At 32.3% G+C, this 20416-nt stretch overlaps 1 protein-coding gene across 1 annotated transcript in view; it reads left to right on the forward strand.

Moving 5' to 3' along the window:
• pyd (zonula occludens-like protein polychaetoid) overlaps positions 1-20416 on the forward strand; it is a 242934-nt gene that overhangs the window by 195290 nt on the left and 27228 nt on the right. The window contains 9 exon segments of the mRNA XM_072541122.1: positions 319-469; positions 1147-1420; positions 1627-1971; positions 3393-3621; positions 6179-6324; positions 6327-6355; positions 18418-18639; positions 18700-18977; positions 19103-19312. Coding sequence (XP_072397223.1) covers positions 319-469; positions 1147-1420; positions 1627-1971; positions 3393-3621; positions 6179-6324; positions 6327-6355; positions 18418-18639; positions 18700-18977; positions 19103-19312 — 1884 coding nt within the window.

Genomic DNA, 20416 nt, shown 5'->3' on the forward strand with positions numbered 1-20416 from the left:
AGTTTAAATAAACAATTTTATTATGTTTATATTTGGTTGAAAATCGTAATCGAATAACGCAATTTTAAAGTGTTAAATACAAACCTTATAAATTTTTTATGATATGCATAGTAGATAAAAAATGCTACAGTATTACTATAAAATGCATAAACACAAACATGTTCAAAGGTAGAACTGACCTGCTACTATCTTCCAATCCTTCAGCCAATGTATATGCCGTCGGAATGGAAATCGTACGTTATTCATGCTTTTTCGCGATTTTTATGATATTTAACAATTCTTTTTTATTCTATAATTAAAAATAACAATTATTTTTAGACCTGATGCAAGATTCATTACATTCCATAAAGAAGGATCTGTAGGCATAAGACTGACTGGTGGTAATTTTGCGGGGATTTTCGTAACCGCCGTCCAGCCTGGTAGCCCCGCCTCTTTGCAAGGCCTACAACCTGGTGATAAAATATTAAAGGTAAACTGATTTATTAAAAATTGTTAATGCTACTTTAATTTAAAGTGTTCATAATTATGTACTCCAATATAAAATTGACCACAATATAACTTGGCAAATTTTCTTTTTTCTCTGAGATGCATAAACAAAGAACGGCGACCGTGTTATGAAGTTTTGTTTAAAGAATTCTATAATAAATTTTTATTTACATCTCGATACAAATTAAAATTAATTGAATAATTTTTTTAGATCAATAATTATATATTAAAAATATAGACATATAATACAAGATAGACTGATCGTTGCAATACCAGCCCGTTGCCCCAGTGTGACAGAGAAAACTGACGCAAAGCAGTCCCTGCATCTCTTTCTAATTTGCCAGATTTATCGACCACGCGACCTAAATGGCCAATGAGAAGGTCACGTGGTCGATAAACTCGGCCCATTAGAGCGAGATGCAGGGACTGCTTTGCATCAGTTTTCTCTGTCGCACTAGGGGAACGCGACTCTGTTGCAGCAGTCAGTCTATCTTGTATTATATGTCTATGATTAAAAGTATTTTATGTACATTTAACCAATAATTTGCTAGGATTTTACAATATTTCTCTATATGTCTTAAAATTAAGTTTTCTTTAATTATTGGCGCTTAAAATTTTTGGTCTCTATGTGTTTCATTTTAACGTAATCTGTATGTTTAGGTTAACGACATGGACATGACGGGGGTGACCAGAGAAGAGGCTGTTCTGTTTCTATTAAGTCTTCAAGACAGAATAGAGTTAATAGTGCAATTTTGTAAAGAAGAATACGATAGTATAGTAGCTTCGCAAAAGGGCGATAGTTTTTATATAAAAACACATTTCCATTATGAAAGTCCTGCCAAAGGTGAAATGCCGTTCAGATCTGGTGATATATTCCACGTTATAGATACCTTGTATAATGGCGTGGTTGGATGCTGGCAGGTGTTTAGGATAGGTAAGTTTTAAAATAAATACATAAACCTAAAAAACGGGATGTGGCACTCTGTGAGTGACCGAGGACGGTAAACATAGCTTTCGTATCATCTACTACGGAGCAATGTTTTTTAATTTAATTTATTTTCGATTTTATTTATTTAATTTTATTTAAAATTATTTAATTTTATTATATTTTACCTAATTTTATTTTGTTTTATTTTTAAGGTCGCAACAACCAAGAAGTCCAAAAAGGCATAATTCCCAATAAATCCCGTGCGGAAGAACTGGCCACCGCTCAGTTCAATGCGACCAAGAAAGAGATGTCCGCGAATGAGTCAAGAGGAAGTTTCTTCAAGAGACGAAGAAGTTCTAACCGGAGATCTAAAAGTCTTGGCAAAGAACATTGGGATGATCTACTCTTTTCAGATACTGTATCGAAGTTCCCGGCGTACGAAAGAGTTATTTTAAAGCACCCCGGTTTTACTAGACCTGTGATAATGTTCGGACCTATAGCGGACGTAGCTAGAGACAAGTTACTTAAAGATTTTCCGGATAAGTTTATATCGCCACGTAAGTTTTCCAATAAATTGTACGATTTAAAAAACACAACTGGACTAGTAATAACATAATATAATTGTGTTAATGTTGGTATGAATGACATTATTTTTTAATTACTCTCATTAAATACTATTATAGTACATTTCACGAATTTTCGACTATTTTGGGTTATGAATGAAACCTTTGACCTAAACAGTCCGCTGTGCGGATAAAGTTAATAGCAAATACATCCAATATTTGAAGCACTGTCAAAGACAAGCAAAAATACGGTTTTAGTTGATTTTTAGTATTTTACAGTCATTTAGAGAAATCTACAATTATTAGTGTAAAAATAGAAGAAAATTACAAATTCTATTGTTTCTAAACTGTAGTGGTAAATATTTACTAATAAAAGAATACCAATAACAATTAAATTTTTTCTTCATGAGAAAATGAAAACATATTCCTTACAGCGTAATCAATAATTAGATCCATACTCGTAATCACTGTCGTCGGTATCTTCATTTGGATTGTAAATGATGACTGGATTAATTGCTTCAAAGAGATTCTCATGCATCCAACATTCTTCTATTGACTTTTCACATTTCCGCACACTTTTTTCCCAAATTGCAGGAGTAGCAGTATTCAATGCTTCTTACCATGTTTCCAAAACTGCCGCGTCGCTGTAACTGTTATGTCCGATGTAGTAATCGTAGTAAATTTTGCATATTCCTCAAATATGTTCAATGTGATTGAATTCACAACGGTATTGAGGCCGTAACACACTTCGTCTAAAACTATGTATAATCTCGTCTACTATAAGTATTTTTGATTTTTCATTACTTTTAGGAATGAAATGGGAAATGAAATCGCTAAATAGTATCGCTAAAAGTAAAGTATCAGATTTTCCGAATGGTCAAAAATTAAGTACAGACTATGAAGGATTCAATAAATACTACGCTTATGTAAATTTATCAGAGCTCACTGATTAAAACCACACTAATTCTATGTAATAACTAACGTCTTTGTAACAAATATTTTGTTTATATGTTTATATGTTTCAAAATTCTAAATATTTTCATAACCTTGTTAATAATGGTTATGGACATTGAAACTGCTTGGCAAACAAAAATTTCCTCGTAAAATGTGCAGTGCACATGAATTATATCACAAGAATTTACTGGAAATAAGTTCTTATTAATACTGTAAAAAAGATTATTAAAGAATTTTTTTATGTGTAAATAATATACGAGAAGGAATAGTCTCATCGCGTCAAACCACCCATTCTATGACAGGTGTTTCGCTATTTTTAGCTCGTCAGATAGACCTGCTAGGTGAGACGAAATGAAAAATATTTCCCTTCGTAAACAGTATTTAACATAAAACCTTTTTTAATAACCGTACATTTAGTACTTGTGTATAAATATAAACGACGCAATATTTTTTTCTTTTAGAATTAGACGCTTCTGATGTAAATAGCAAATCTAGCAAAACGTTATCAAACGCAAATATCATCAGATTGTCTGCCATTCGAGACGCCATATCAACTGGAAAACATGCATTGCTAGACATAACGCCTAATGCTGTAGAAAGATTGAATTATGCTCAAATGTATCCAATAGTAGTGTTCTTCAAAGCTGAGACGAAAATAGTAGTAAAGCAGCTTCGACAAGGTCTGCCTAAGTAAGTTCAGTTTTTCCATTTAACTTATTAACATTGATTAATTTATTAGCCTATTATTATGAAGAATCAACAAGATCGTTGTATTTCGATGTTTAAATGCTGCTTATATTTCCTATACTGGTATATATGGCATGCAGTTAATGATAAGTTTTATAGTTCTTATATTTCCTATATTGGTATATGATATGTAGTTAATTATATACACTATGGTTCAGCAAGTTGCATAGAAAAATTGTAGGGCAAAAGTTAGAAAAATAGATTACAAAACACAGTAGATGAGGTAAAGTTAATATCTGTATTTGAAAAAAGTAAGAGAAGATATACCATATTCCCATGGACTAATGATGTTTAGGGCGCTTAGATATTTCTCGAATGAACTGAGCCACAGTAAGTAATTTCCCTGTAGGCATATTATGTAGAATACTCAAGATGCTTCTGGACATTATATAGTTCTTCCTAGTCGTGATGTACTAGTGTTTTAGACATATCGACAATTATTGCATACAATTTGAGATAAATTTGATCTATTAGGATTGTATTAGCCAAATCTGAATTTGTTATGAAATTAAAGTGGTGATTTATTATAATTTGGGCAAACTTTGGATGTTTTTACTTACTTTTATATAAACTATTGTAAATTGATTTATTTGAATATAAATAATAGTTACTCCAATATCCAAAGAGTTTCGATTTTCCATAAATTAAAAGTAACACGTATTTCTTATTACCTATTGTAGGGAAACATCATACGGTTGTCAATATGAACGTGTTTATGTGAAAAATGCACATATGAACATATGGTAGTAAACTGGCGAAATGAAAGTACTACACTTGCAAAGCGAGCCGAATGGAGAGACTATATATAATGGAGAGACACAATATGTGGCTGCAAGACAGTAGATGGCAATATGGCCAACAAAAACGGCCAGACGATGCAATAAAGAAGATGTTTTTGGTATGTCTAGTACGGCCATATAGCAACCAATTTTGATACCACTTGCCGGACCATCGCTTAACGAGTGAAAATACTTGCAATATTTACTTTGTTTTGGTGATTTTTTGTTGTGTTGGAAAATTTTGGAAGAATAAAATGAGTAATAAAATTGGTCCAATGAGAGGATTATAGATTTTATTAACGAAATACATTTACGTCCTTAGTTGTGGAATGTGGAAATCGGAATATATAGAGATCGAAATGCAAAAAAGACGGATGGGCTGTTGATGCTGAAAAATTTGACATTTCACGTGATGAAGCGTAAAAAAAATTCAGGAGCTTAAGAACGTACGCAAAAAAAAAACAAGGAAAAAAAGATTAAAAGTGTCAGTGGTAGTGCCGGTAAACCAGTGAAATGGTTTGTTTTTGATGCACTATCGATTATTTTTTATTTGACATTCTTGAAAAGTTTTTATCAAGACTTACGTCTAGACTTATGTTATCTAAAATTTCACGCCTATTTAAGTAAAGTCGAATCCCCAATCATTTGAGCGGATGCGACGAGTATGGTTTTGTCATCCATTGTTACCCGTTTGTCATCCATTGTTGCGTTGGCGGGCCGCGCAAAAGTTGCTAATGGCCGCGGGTCGTATGTTGCTGGCTCTGGTTAAAATCATCAGGATATAGAATACCATCAGAGATAACGGTTGCCACCGAGAAGTTAAATATAAATGAACTAATATTCTAGACTAAAAAAAGAAAAACTGAATTAACCTTGCTAAAAGTCTCTCTCTCTCTCTCTCTCTTTTCTCTCCCTTTTCTCTCTCCTCCTCTCTCTCTCTCTCTCTCTCTCTCTCTCCTCTCTCTCTCTCTCTCTCTCTCTCTCTCCTCTCGCTCTCTCTCTCTCTCTCTCTCTCTCTCTCTCTCTCTCTCTCTCTCTCTCTCTCTCTCTCTCTCTTCTCTCTCTCTCTCTCTCTCTCTCCTCTCTCTCTCTCTCTCTCTCTCTCTCTTCTCTCTCTCTCTTCTCTCTCTCTCTCTTCTCTCTCTCTTATCTCTCTCTTTTCTCTCTCTCTTTCTCCTCTCTCTTCTTCTCTCTCTCTCTCTCTCTTCTCTCTCTCTCTCTCTCTTCTCTCTCTCTCTTCTCTCTCTCTCTTCTCTCTCTCTCCTCTTCTCGCTCTTCTTCTCTCTCTCTTCTCTCTGTCTCTCTCTCTTCTCTCTCTCTCCCCCCCTATCTCTCTTCCCCCTCCCTCCCTCCCTCCCTGCCACCCAACAACCTTGCCAGTCCCGCGCCGATCTTCTCCAGGTTCTCCCGTCTAGCAAATTTGCCACTTCATCCTCCCACCTTTTCCGTGGCCTTTCTTTTGGTCTTGTGTCCTGCATTTTACTATCTGGGACTATGTTCGGCAATCTTTCGGTCTCCATTCTAACTACATGATCAGCCCATCGAAGTCATTAAAGTTTAGCGAATTCTGAGATCGGTGACAGACATCGGTGTCTTTAACAAATCTACCAAGAATAATATTTTTTATTATATTTTTTTTTATTAGTATTGTTTATATTATTATTATTTTTACCTATGTATTGATCAGTTCATGAGTAACAAAATTTATTAAATGTTTGTAGGTCTGCTCATAAAAGTTCAAAAAAACTTTTGGAACAATGTCAGAAACTAGACAAAGTCTGGGGCCATATATTTAGTGCCATGGTAACTCTTAATGATAATACTGATACATGGTACCGTAAGGTTAGAGAAATTATAGATAAACAACAAGCGGGGCTTTGTGGATGTCAGAAAGCAAGGTAAGTTTATTTTGTTTCAAAATTCGAATTCGGTAGATGGACATACTGTAAATATGAATGTGATTTATGGAAGATACTGAAAATTGTATATTTATTTTGCATATTAGAATTTTGTAGTACATAATTGTATTATATATGAGTGTATATCTTTATTAAATTAGCTGGTTTCCCATAGGTAAATGGACATAATAATTTGCGATATGCCTGATGATACAGCTATTGTAGTAGACAACATAAAGAATTACAAGAGATAGTAAATAATAATAATACAGTGGGAGAGGAATATGGTCTAAACATTAACATCACGAAAACGATATTACTGATAATCAGCAGATAATCCCAAATGCAAGCACAGTTGAAAATAAACAACCAACTTATAGAGTTGAGAAATTTAAATATCTTGGAGCTACCTTAAACAGTACGTGGAACTGCGACAAAAGAAGTGAAGATACGAGTAGCAATAACTAGAAGTACTTTGTTAAATTTAATATAATAACTAACTTTGTAGGCCAGAGGAATAAGCAAACAAAAATGTGCCATATTTGTGACACTGAACCAGGAAAACGACAGTTGTTTTGAGTAGTATGGACCTCTATAACAAGAACCTATATGTTTCCTGCACTCAATTTTTTGGACTTACTAGTTATTAACAAATTGAGGTCAAAAAACGGTAAATTTTCACTTGTTTCGTCTATCAGCAAAAAAGTGAAGGATTTGAAAAAAATTTAAGAGTAATAATGTCTTCAAATGTTTTTATCCTTATTTATTGCTTAGAAAGTTGCAAAATAAGTCAGAAATTTCGGTTTTTTATAAATGTTAATAACTTTTTCAAAAATGAAGTTACAACCTTCATAGTACATGGAAATATTGGGTCTAGGGTGCTTAAAATATTAAAATTTCAAAGCGACCAATTAAATTGTTTAAAAGATATTTTATTTATTTACCCCAAATTAAATTTTTTAATTAAATGATCAAGTTACAGTAATTCTAAGGATAATTTATGAAAGAAGTATTATTCTATTAATATAAAAAAAATTAAGAAAAGGGATTTATTTTAAATATTGCACAATCATTTTGCAACAACATATCGATTTTTTTGCTTATAAACAATTACAATAACTTTTTTACTATAGGCTGCAGAAATTTTTTTTATATTTGGAAAGATTAAATTGTTAATATTGTTCTGAAGCTATTTTCTTGTGGCATTTTAAATTTGAATTGGAAAAGTCTATTAAAATTGAACAAAACATAAACAAAGAGGAACTAAAGTCTATAAGAACTTTAAAAAATGACGACTCCATAATCATCCTACCAGCAGACAAGGGGAATGCAACTGTGGTAATGGATAGAATTCAATATGAAAACAAAATTAAAGATCTAATAATAAACGGACCTTATACAAAATTAACAAAGGATCCAACAAAGCCTTTGGAAAACAAAATATATAGAACTTTATTCAAGTTTAAAGATTGTTTACCCAGTTATCAGAGAAGATTAATTACACCTCATTACAGTAAGACCCCTCATTTTTATGGAGTACCGAAAATTCATAAAACGAATATACCACTTAGACCCATTTGTAGTACCATGAATTCTCCTTGTAGTGAACTATCAAAATTTTTATTAAATATTTTAAAACCAATTGCAAATAAAAATGACACATTTATAAAAAATACACAACATTTTTTAAATAAATTATCAAATATTGAATTTAATCCAAATAATACTTTAGTAAGTTTTGACATAAATAGTTTATTTACGAATGTGCCATTAGATAAGACTTTAAATATAGTCAAGACAAAATTAGAAAGTGATGATACATTGGCAACTAGAACAAGACTAAATATATCAGCTATAATGGAGTTAATAACATTATGTACTGATAATACATACTTTCAACTAAATAATGAATTCTATAAACAAAGTTTTGGACTAGCAATGGGCTCTAGTTTATCTCCATTATTAGCAGATATATTTATGGAAGATTTTGAAACAAATATTATTTCTAAACAAAATTTAAAACCCTCAGTATGGTGGAGGTATGTAGATGATGTATTCTCAATATGGCCTCATGGATCAGAGTTGTTGGACACATTCCTAAATGATATAAACGATAAAGAAGAGACAATAACATTTACCATGGAAAAGGAATATAATAACACATTACCTTTTCTGGATGTTTTAATCTCTAAGAACGATACTGGATACGAAACTCAGGTGTATAGAAAACCAACACACACCAACAGATATTTAAATTTCAAATCAAATCACAATATTAATATTAAAAAGGGAATTATTAAATCCTTATACGATAGAGCCAAAATTACTTGTTCTAACGAAAATTCGTTCTTGGAGGAAAAACATTTGTTAACAACTGTTTTATTAAAAAATGATTATCCTTTATCGTTTATAAATAAGGAATTTTCAACAATCGATCGAATAGAACAAAACAACTTAGAACGAGATCCTACAGCATATGCAAGGAATAATACGAGGAAAATAACAATACCATACATAAAAGGATTGTCAGAAAAGCTTAAAAGGATAGGAAATAAATTCAACATTTCAACAACATTCAAAACAACAAACACGTTGAGATCTATTTTGTCCAAAACCAAACCTAACAATGAACAAGAAAGGACAAAGAATTGCATTTATAAAATACCTTGTGAATGCGATCAGTTTTATTTAGGTGAAACATCAAGACCATTAAATGTTAGAATAAGTGAACATCAATCCTATATTAAAAATAAAGAATTTGATAGATCTCAAATCTGTAAACACGCATGGGATAATGAACATAGGGTTCAATGGAATGATTCAAATATAGTCCTAAAAGAAACGGATGGTAAAAAGAGAAAAATCAAAGAAGCGGCTCTAATTATGCTAAATGAGACCAATTGTGTCGCGAATTCCTCGGCAGAATGTAGTAGGATCTGGTTACCCATATTGAAAGAGGAAGTTATTAAAAGAAAAATACCAGTATTGGTAAGTCAGTAACATATATAGAGAATACATCATTTATGTTTTTTAAATAACAAACATATAAAATCGGAATTTGGTGTTTATTGAAGGTAAACTAAATGCACGATCAAATACTTACCATGTCGGGATAGTATTATGAGGTTTTTTTCCTGGTTTTTCCCTCATAATTTACTATGAAATTACTAACAGGAGAATTTTACTGTCATCATGGCATATATTTGTCTTTTTAAAGACGAATTACATGTTATGATCTTTTCTGACGGATATTCTCAAGTTAAAGTTGATTTCATGTAATCGAATGAACTATCTTATAAGTAAAGTCGTCTACTTTAAAATGTATAAGGTATGTCTGAATTGTCAATATAGATGAGTCAGATAAAATTAAATTATTAGAAGAATTTTTCACTAAGTAACAAAAAACAAAATTTGTTTAATTTACTAATGTTTGTATTTTGAGAACGATTTCCGAAGTGGAAATTGAAACGTCAATAAACGTATTTTAACCTTTAATTGTGGCTTATTCCCATTTAAATATAAATTAATTAAATTGTTAAATAAATCATCTAATTTGTTTAAACATTTTTTTCCAGTTTCTTTGTTTTTTAGTAATATTTCAGGTAATTTTTATTATAAAAGATAAGTATATATACTTCTCTAATAAACTTCGTAAATAATTTATTTAGAATAGATTTTATGTAAAAAACAAATTATCATATTCAATTATTTCTAAAAATATTAAAAAAAGGATCGATTTCATACCCACATGCTGAAACTTCTATATATAATATATATCCATATATTATGATGCCAATACGATATGTTGAAAAGTTTACCGAAAACTTTCCATGGCAACCTATTTATGAATTGTTAAACACATCGTAAACAATTGCCTTTTTCACTTCAAAACCTTAATAATTTGGGTTATTTCAAGACTAAAGTTATTCTTCTGATTTTTGTGTAAAACGCTTACTTTAAGCGTAAATTGCAAATATACAACTACACTCATGGACAAAAATATCGAATATTTTGGAATTTTCCAATTTTTTTTGTAGTCACTGTTTTTTCAAGATAATTTTAGATTACTGATAATACTCATATAGTAGGCTGATGTACTCAACTGGTTTGAAATATTTTGATGTTTATTTTGACGTTTATTCAGTGGTTAGTGTCATTCGTACATTTTATCATAAAAATCCTTCTTCACGTAAAGGAAAAATCATACTAATTCGGTTGTTTTTAGTTTAATTTATTAAGTTTAATTTATTATTGTTTTAATTTAACTAAGTTTAATACAAGTATCCCACCAATTCGACACTGCGATGAAGTCCAAGTAGCACATATTGTAATTTTGTACGAGGAAGGATATGTACAAAAAGGTATCGCACGACGTCTCAGCAGAACTGAGTCTATAGTTTCGAATACTCTAAAAAGGTACCGCGAAACAGGCAATTTTGTACCAAGGCCTGATCAAGGACACCCAAGGCAATTGATGACCGTTTCTTGGTTCTTTGACATCGATGCACCTCAGAAATGAGCTATTAAGTGTTAGACAAGTTAATGTGAGTTCACAAGTTAGACGAAGATCAAAAGAAGCAAACTTAAAGCCCAGACCCCCGCCAAAGTTCCACGTCTTCTCAAAAATCATGAAGCTCGTCGTTTGGAATTTGCAAGAACGCATATTTAGTGGAATATCGACAACTGGAAAAACGATCTTTTCACTGATGAGACCAGAATCCTATTATGGAAGCCAGATGGTTAAAACTACGTCTACAGAAGAGTTGGAGAACGATTCGTCAGCTGCAGTCTCGCCCAGACCGTTAGTTTTGGAGTTAATGGCATAATTCTTTGGGAATGTATTAGTTGGGAGGTACGTACCGCACTTGGGAAAGTGATTGGACGGATGACTGGTGATTCTTTCGTTTAAAACATCCTGCAAGATCATGTTTTGTCATATGTTGGTTACATTGGATATGAAAGATTCACGTTAATGCACGATAATGCTCGACCACATGCCACTGCCATAGTGAGTAATTATTTTGATGAGGTCCAAATTCGAAGATTTGATTGGCCACCGTTTAGCCCGGATTTAAATCCAATAGAGCACATGTGGAATCACCTAAAACGCAGCATACGACAAAGAAATCCCGTTCAAAATGCGATAGAGCAGCTTCGGCTTGCTGCACAGGATGAACGGAATGCAATTTCCCAAGGATATGTCCCAAATATACTTGCAAGCATGCTGAGAAAGATGCAAGCAGTAATAAGAGCTAGAGATGGGAATACTCGTTAGTGATCATGCACTTCTTTCAGTTAAAACGACTTGTTTAAGCAATTTAAATTACCATTTAAGTTTAGAATAAAATAATCGTATTTACTTAATATTAAACATTTATTTTTTTCACAATTTTCTCCGCATAAAAACTTAAAATTGTTCATTAAGCATTGTTAAAGTAAACTCTATTTTACAAGAAACGACTTGATTGACCAGAATTTATTTTGAAAAAACAAAAATTCGAAAATTCCAAAATATTCGATATTTTTGTCCATGAGTGTAAAATAGCAGAATTTTAGCGTTTTTCGATGTCATTTTTTAATAGGTTGGACATCAAATTTAACAAAAACAACAAAATATGAGATGAAAGCTTAAATCAAGTAGTTTAAAAATGCGCAATTCTATTTTGATTTTGTATTGCAAGAGTCAGTTTAAAATAAACATATTGTTTATTTCTTACCCACAAGCACAAGCGTAAAAAATTACGCAACGTTTATCTCCGGAACCTGCTTATTATAAACAACTTCCCTTGGAAAACTTTGGGTAAACTTTTTACTGTAATGTAGCATAATATTCTTTCGACTAAAATAAGATTCAGCTTGAGGGTAAAAACTAAATAATGTGTTTATTTTTTACCCAACTTCGTCAAGTATATATAAACTTTTTATGGATATTTTAAACTGACTTTTACCATATAAAATCAAAATGGAGTTGACCATTTTGAAACTAATAGACTTAAGCTTTAACTTCATAGTCTTTTATTTTTAAATTCGATATTCAACCTATTGAAAAATGGCCTAGAATGTGTTAAAATCGATTTTTTCGGCATTTTTACTTTTTATTTGCATTTTACGTTTAAAGTCAGTATTTTACGAAAAACACGTAAGAATAACTTTCGTCTTAGAATAGCACAAATTATCAAATAAAAAAGTAATTTTGAAGCAAACATAATTTTTTTTTAATTTGTGTAAAAATTGTTAAAAAAATAAATAATAATAAATACGTTGCCATGGAAAATTTTCCATAGAAAATATCAAATTTTGTTTGAAATTTTTTATTTTTAAAGAAATACGTAGAAAAAAAAATTAAAAATGAAAAAAAATTGTTTAAAGAATTTAGATGGTTTATTTAACAATTTAATTATGTAAATAATGCATATTCGTGATGTACGGAAAAAGTACATACAAATTAAAAAAAGAAACGTTGAAATCCATAAACAAGAACCAGAGATACAGTTAACAGCTCCTTCGTCCTTCCCCGTTTCAGCCGAATTTCAAAGCCTGACGATTTTTAGGATCACATTTTGAAGCTTTGTGGACGATTCCATTAAAAGCCAATCTTTTTCGACTTTTTCGCATTAAAACTACAGCGTGTTCTTTTAAGTGACGCTAGTAAGAACTCTTAATTGTTATAGACAAATCTGCTATCAATTAAAAAAAAATTTCCCGAGTCCCCAGACACTACTACTTGTCCTAGGACAACTTTTGTTCTTTTTGTAAATTTGTTAAAAAATACAAACATAAAAAAATAATTTTCTTGCAGGCAATGGTTAAAAACTTGTTTATTGTGTATAAGCAAAAAAATCGACTTGAATAGAATAAACCCTCTTTCAGATTACTATTACTAGAAAATTACTATAACTACATAATTTTCTGACTTATATTGCTGCAAAAAAATTTAATTTGGTATAAATAAATTAAATATCGGTTTAAAATTTTGATCATATTTTAAGCACTATAAGACCCAACATTCCTTGTAATATGAAGGTTATAAGTTTATTTTTAAAAAAGTTATTAACATTTATAAAAAACCGAAATTTTTGACTTATTTTGCAACTTCCTAAGCAACAAATAAGGATAGAAACATTTAAAAAACGCTATTTTGTAGGAATTTATATAACTTATAAGTTTCTTGTTCTCACATTTGTTTAAAATGTTTTACGTTTTGCTGATAGACGAAAAAAGAAAAAAATTTACCGTTTTTTGACTTTAATTTGTTAATAACTAAAAATCGACTGCAGGAAACATTTAGGTTCTTATTATGGAGGTCCATACAACTCAAAACAACTGTCGTTTGCCTGGCCGGATCAGTTTCACGAAAAAAAGTTTATTTCCCTGGGCTATTGTCAGCGTAAAATTCATTAGTGTTTCTTTATTTGCGTCCTAAAATACTATAAATAAGCAATAATAATGTACGGTATCGAGACCTGGTCACTTAAAGTAAGATTGCTAAACTGTATTGAAGCTTTAGAAATGTGGTGTCTGAGAAGATGGCTTAAAATTCCATGAGTAGACCATATTTTAAACCATTTTAATGCAGCAGGTCGGAAATGACACTCATGGTTCAAAGCCATAAGAAACTGGTACGACATACCTGATATCAGTACAATAATAAGAAGAGAAATAGGAGGATGTCTCCGTATAATCCAACCAAATGAGCACCTAAGAAGAACACGAAGAATTCCACAAATATGAATCATTACATTTTTTAAAATAAATTTATAGAATAATGAAATGTAGACAACGTTAATTTTCTATTGTTAATATAGAATATATTATAATCTGACAATAATAATTGCTTTTAGTGGTTTAATGCTATGCATATTGCATACTGTTTATATGTGTGGAAAAGGAAAACAATTTATAAATGGAGGGGGGCGTTGATATATGTATTGTGTAGGAATTATTAACATGGCGTTGTGGTGGTATTTTTGGTATTTTTATTCTATGTTCTTTTCCAGGGACAAGACTTCTTTTCCGAAATTTCCTTCCCAACAATATACCTTCAACCCCGCATTGCCCCTCGAACCAATTCTCTACCGCATAGACATCGACATTCCAGAAGCCGTTCGAGAAAGTCCGCACTTTCAATGTACAATTCTCCCCAATTTATCCATCGCACTTCGCCTTTTACCTCGTCCTATTATCCTCCCGAGAATTCCTCCCATTTGTCAAGGATATCAAGTCAGAATAGCATTTTGCCTGAATCACATCAAAATGCAAGTAGTTGTGGTGTTTTTTCTAACAAATTTGGTGCTTTTGAAATGTCAACTAATACGCATGAGCATGAGAATGAACACTCATTCGCTAGTCACGATTTTTCTATTAATAATATTGTGGCTGGTGGTGACAATCTCAATGTTTTGGCACATAATTATTTTAAGTATGACTTTGATACGAACAACAATAAAGATACTTTACAACCCTTATACATCAATAAAAAATATACCCAAGACGAAAAGACGTATTTTGGTGATGGTCTGAAGAATAATGATGTTAGGAATGAGCCTATTTATTATGATGTTCAACAAAACTATGTGGAAGATGTTAATATTTCTCCAAGAAATGATTTGAGGCATCTTGTCATAAGGGAAGAACTTTTTGGGGAAGTTTAATAATCTAATCTAACAACGAGTAGGTTAAGAATATACAGTTTTATTTAAATAGATCTATAATAATTTACGGTTTTTAAGTTTGTTAATTACATATTACTTGATTACATTTAATCTCTTAATATATGCCATTCAGACGAAAATAATTAGAAATTTTATTCTTATATGATTATGTATTCATTGCTTCATCTCTTCACAATATTAGTCCACTTGTTAGCTCAATGTGGCTGATATCTTCTTCTTTTGGTATCTATTCGTTTCGAATATTGGCGATCATTCTGGCTATAATTATTTTATTAACTGATACTTTAAATAGATTAGTTGTTGTTGTGAAGAAACCTGAGGAAATGGAGAACCATTTCCTTAGGTTTTTTAACTATTATATTCTTCGTCTCCCAATTCCTCTCTTTCCGAATAGTTTATCTAAACCAACATTATTAAATTATTATTTTTAATTCATAACATCTTTGCTTTATAAAATTTTTTGAGATTGTTAAAAATAAATACAGTAGACTCGCTCTATAACCAGAACTAAAATGGCAGACTAATTACCTCGTTATAAGCCGATCTCAGACATATCAGACAACAATAATACTGTACATACACATGAATATGTAGTTTTCTAAAACATTAACATCCTATAGTGAAGCCATTCGAAGCAACATAAGATGATAAATATTGTTTGAATGGCGTTTTTTTAAAAAAAGTTGTTTACTTTTATTGTCAATGAAATACATTAAAACAAAAAAGAGTTTTTTATTGTCAATGATATACGTTAAAACAAAAAATCTGTACTTACATATTTTTTCAACTACATAATGTATAAAGCGTATTTTCAAGGATAACATAAACTATTGCTTCTGCAATTGGAAGAAGTCTGTCATTTTTGATTGCGTTAAATTGTCCAGTCTATCTATCATATTTTCTAAAGATGTGAAACAGTTGTATGCTTCTTCATTTGCGTTTTGTCTTTGAATAAAGTTTCTTACAACGTTTAAAGCACTTTCCACATCTTGTCTATTAGTACCTTATTGCGTAGATTCACCGCGATTGTCTTCTCCATCTTCATCACTTTCGTCACTGACGATATCGCGCTCCGCCGGAGGATTTATTACTTCCGCGATAATTTCACTATCCGTCGGAAGATCACAAACAATGACGTCATCATCAATGACAATGAATTAAGTAAACTGCTCATTATTGTTCAGTTGGGTTAGTTCTTGACCTTGCTGTTGTGACTTCAACCACTCTGCAACAGGATATTCAACTTCTTCGTTTTCTACTTCAGTGTCTCCACCCCGCATGACCGAAACATTTTCTGATGGTTTTTTTATCTACGAGTGTCCATGCTTTGTGAATGAAATTTATGGCACTTAATAAAGTAACAGGGGATTCACTACGATTTTCCCCATTATTCAGGATCCGCTTAACTAAAAGTTTTCTGTAGTGAACTTTTAGGGAACTTATGATGCACTAATCTATCGGTTGCAGAACAGATGTGCAATTTGGGGGTAAAAAAGAAGTTGAATGTTTTTTAAACCGTTAACTTCCGGATGGACTGTACAATTGTCAACAATTAACAAAATCTTTCGATGTCACAACTCTCTGTCTCACTTCAAAAGTTCTCCACTAAAAATCTCTGATGACATCCACGATTTTTTATTAAATTTATATGTGACAGGAAGCTGATTCACATCTCTGAAACATCGTGGTTTTTGAGATTTCCCAGTGACGACTAACTTCCTTTTTTCGGAACCGGACATGTTGGCACACTCTAGTACAGATACCCTTTCTTTTGATAACTTGCCACCTATAGAACGTTCATTTTTGAATTTGAGGTTCTTATCTGGAGTAAGTTTAAAAAAAAGTCCCAGCTCGTCGGCATTGAAAACATTATCGTCACTGTAATTTTGTCTTATTTTAGGCCATGACCGCCAACCAGTTGTCGGTGACTTCTTTGGAAACACTCTTCGCTTCACCGCAAATTTTTCCACGCGTAATTTCGTGCCTGGCCCTAAAACGGCTCATCCAGCCACTCGATGCTTTAAAATTCTCATCACCACCTAGCGCCTGCGAAAACTGTGTTGCTTTTTCTTTAAGCTTTGGTTCACCTATTGGAACATTCGTAGCCCTGTTTACGGTAAACAATTTGACCATTGCAGTATCGAGTTCTTTATTAGTTGCGGCACGTAGTTTTTTTCGATTTACCGGAAAAAGACGAACCTTCTTCGAAAATATTGTTTTTATTTTTGAGCGTGGTAGATAGAGTGGAACTTGAAATTCCTCTTTCACGACAAACTTCTGCTTTCTTCTTACCGTTCTCAAAATCGTTAAGGATGTTAATTCTTTTCTTCTAAAGTAAATGCTTTTCTTTTATGAGTTATAGTGTGTAATCTATGTGACTATGTAATCTACAACACAACTTTCAAGACGCGAAAGCACAATCAGCACAAAATTTGTTTCATTTGTCATGTTTTTAAACAAGAAGAAGTTAATTGCAGGCGGCAGTTAAAAAGTGTATTTATTTATAGCCACGGCCGGGCCAAAAACGTAAAAAAACACGTTTTTCGATTTTATTTTTTCCCGTTATAACCAAATTTGCCTCGCTATAGAGGGTTATAGTTCAATAGAAATTTCACGGGACATCTAATGTACCTCGTTATAAGCTAAACGTCGCAATAACAGTGTTCGTTATAGAGGGAGTATACCGTATACTTTTATAATAACAAAAATCACATTTTTTGACAAACCTCGTATACGACTTATAAAATATGTAATAAATAATATTACATTATTTACTATTATACACAGGGTTTGCTTTAAAAAATATAAAAATTTATATAATTGATTTAAGTTGAAACACCCTGTAGGTATATGAATTACTAATTTAAATTTGTAGCCACTGCGGATCTACATATTTTAGCCGAAGGAATTTTTATCACCGACAGTTTTAAACGGCAACCTCGGTTGCCATATGGACAGCACTGAATTCTTCTCGTGAATCCGAGTATAGTTGATGTATTTGTATTTGTCTATTCTTATTACCAATAGTGTATCACTCGAAGTTGTTTATCGTGTAAAAGAGCATGCACCAATTAGTTATTAAGTTTAATATGCATATTTAACAGTAACCCATTTAGTAATAATTATAAAAATATTCGTACCACCATTTGTTTTTAATTTTCTGTTTTAATAACTATTGTCACTAGTTTTTTTACACCTTTTTCATAAATTTCATGAATTTGAATTTTGTTATTCAATATTTTAGTGCGATGTAAATCTTTAATTGTGTTGTTATGAAGACATTTTTATTTATTGACAAGCACTATGTTGAATAGCATATTCGTTCTGTTTGTTTCTCGCATCTGCATATGTGTTTATAACACCATTTTGTTATTAAAATACTCATTACAGCCTGAAGAATCACTATCAGACGATTTCCTATTTCCAATGTCTTCTCTAAGGCTATCTTATGCCAGCTCACCAGAAAGTGATCTAGAACACAGTCCGGGTCCCCCAACGTCGCCAACTTTAACTGGAAATGGAGGAAATCCGGGAAGGTTGACAAAAGCCAGTTCAGATCCTAGTGTAGTCATGCCGGATAGTAGCACAAATGATGTACTACCACCCTATCAGGTAAGTTATCAATGTTATTGATGTATCTAAAAATACTAATTATCGCATTACATTTTTTAGCCGAGTTACGATGCCAGATATGGATTTAACAATCAAGAGCAGCAACAGCCTCCTTCGGACCCTCAACTTACCCCAACAGATTCTCCCTTGGTGAAAGAAGCCCCTTTTGCGCTTTCCAATCCGGATATTCCCTCAGGAATAGATCCTCAAAGTCCGTACGGAAAAACTCAAAATTTTAATGATAAGGTACCTATGTACACGTCGGAATCTTACCAGAAACCGGAATATCCCAAAATACCGGATCCTAGACATGATCTCTATGCAGCTCCTGAAAGAAAGTAAGTAAAACATAACCAAACGAACAATCTTTCTTGTCTTTACTTGGTTTTAGTTACTTTTAAACTATTCAGTACGTGCAAATTTTTTGCTTGCCTTTTTTTTTAATTTCTCAAATATTTTTTAGAAGTGATTATAATGGCGATAAATCCATGCAACATAAAAGACAAGCAAGTACTCTCCATGGAGTTTATAACCATTCTAAAGGACATAGTATAGCCGAACAGAGTCCTGCGAAAGATGGAGTTTATGGGCAGGTACCAGATCTCCCTCCACGCGTGGATAGAGCTGCCAAACCCATGGGGTTACTAACCACTTCAAACAAAATACCTAATGGGTACGTTCAGTACGTTCACTACATATGTTTGTTCTTTTAGTTATATTTGTATCCGGCTTTTGTATATTAATTTGTAAATCGCACTTGTCATTAGACATTAATGGCGTGAGAGTCCAATTAACATCTGATCTAATCTTAGAAGACAAACTAAAGCAGTATTAACAACATTAGAAATCCCAAGATTTCCTACTTGGCGAAACTAAATTCAAATTTTTTCTAATTTATCAATCTGTCTGCTTTGCAAGTTGTAGAAAGCGTAGCAGTGGCGCACCCAGGGGGGGTTTTGAGGGTTAAACCCCCCCAGGGCACTATTTAGACACTGTTACTCACAAATTTTAAGGACTCAAAATGGAGGTAGCATAAAAAAATTTCAGTACCCAACCAAACCCCCCCCCCCCAAAGGAAAATTCTAGATGCGCCACTGAAACGCAGTGGTAAAAATTTTATGCGCCATGGAATATTTGTAAGGTCAAGTTGTCTTATAAAAAAGAGCACATCTAATTTAAAAAACACATACAAGTAAAACATCCGACCATATCGGATATACCGAAATAATAACACGTGTAAAATTTTATGATGGGCCATAATGGCAACACTTTTTATTCTGAGTTTAACATACGACTATTTCGTTGCTCTGTTAAATCACAATCAGAAGTAAAAATGGCAATGAATAAAAAATCACGATCACAGTTATACCTGTTATTGCAGAATTACAGTCTAGTCCACCACTAATTCCAACGGCTCATAAAATATGAAGGACCATTTGGGATTTATAAAGAAAGTGTTTTTAATATAAGAAGATAAAAATTCATTTCTTCCGGATCATTTGTCTAACCTAATTCGCCATTGCACTTCAATTTTTAACTCTCAACTATTCTTATTTTTAATAGAGTGAAAGTTAGGAAATTGTAGTAAAACTGTCATAGTGATACCCAAGAATATAGACACATCTAGAAGGACAGTTCAAATGGGCGATTTGGTTATGGTCATTATACTTCAAAACACTCCTTAAGAGGGCGACCGCATAAACTCAAACCGTGGCCGTCGGCTTAAAACCATCATGAAAGGTATAGTTAGGGGGAAGTGGGAAAGGAGTACGAACGG

This window comes from Diabrotica undecimpunctata, chromosome 8 (genome assembly GCF_040954645.1).
Source record: "Diabrotica undecimpunctata isolate CICGRU chromosome 8, icDiaUnde3, whole genome shotgun sequence".
Lineage (NCBI taxonomy): Eukaryota > Metazoa > Arthropoda > Insecta > Coleoptera > Chrysomelidae > Diabrotica > Diabrotica undecimpunctata.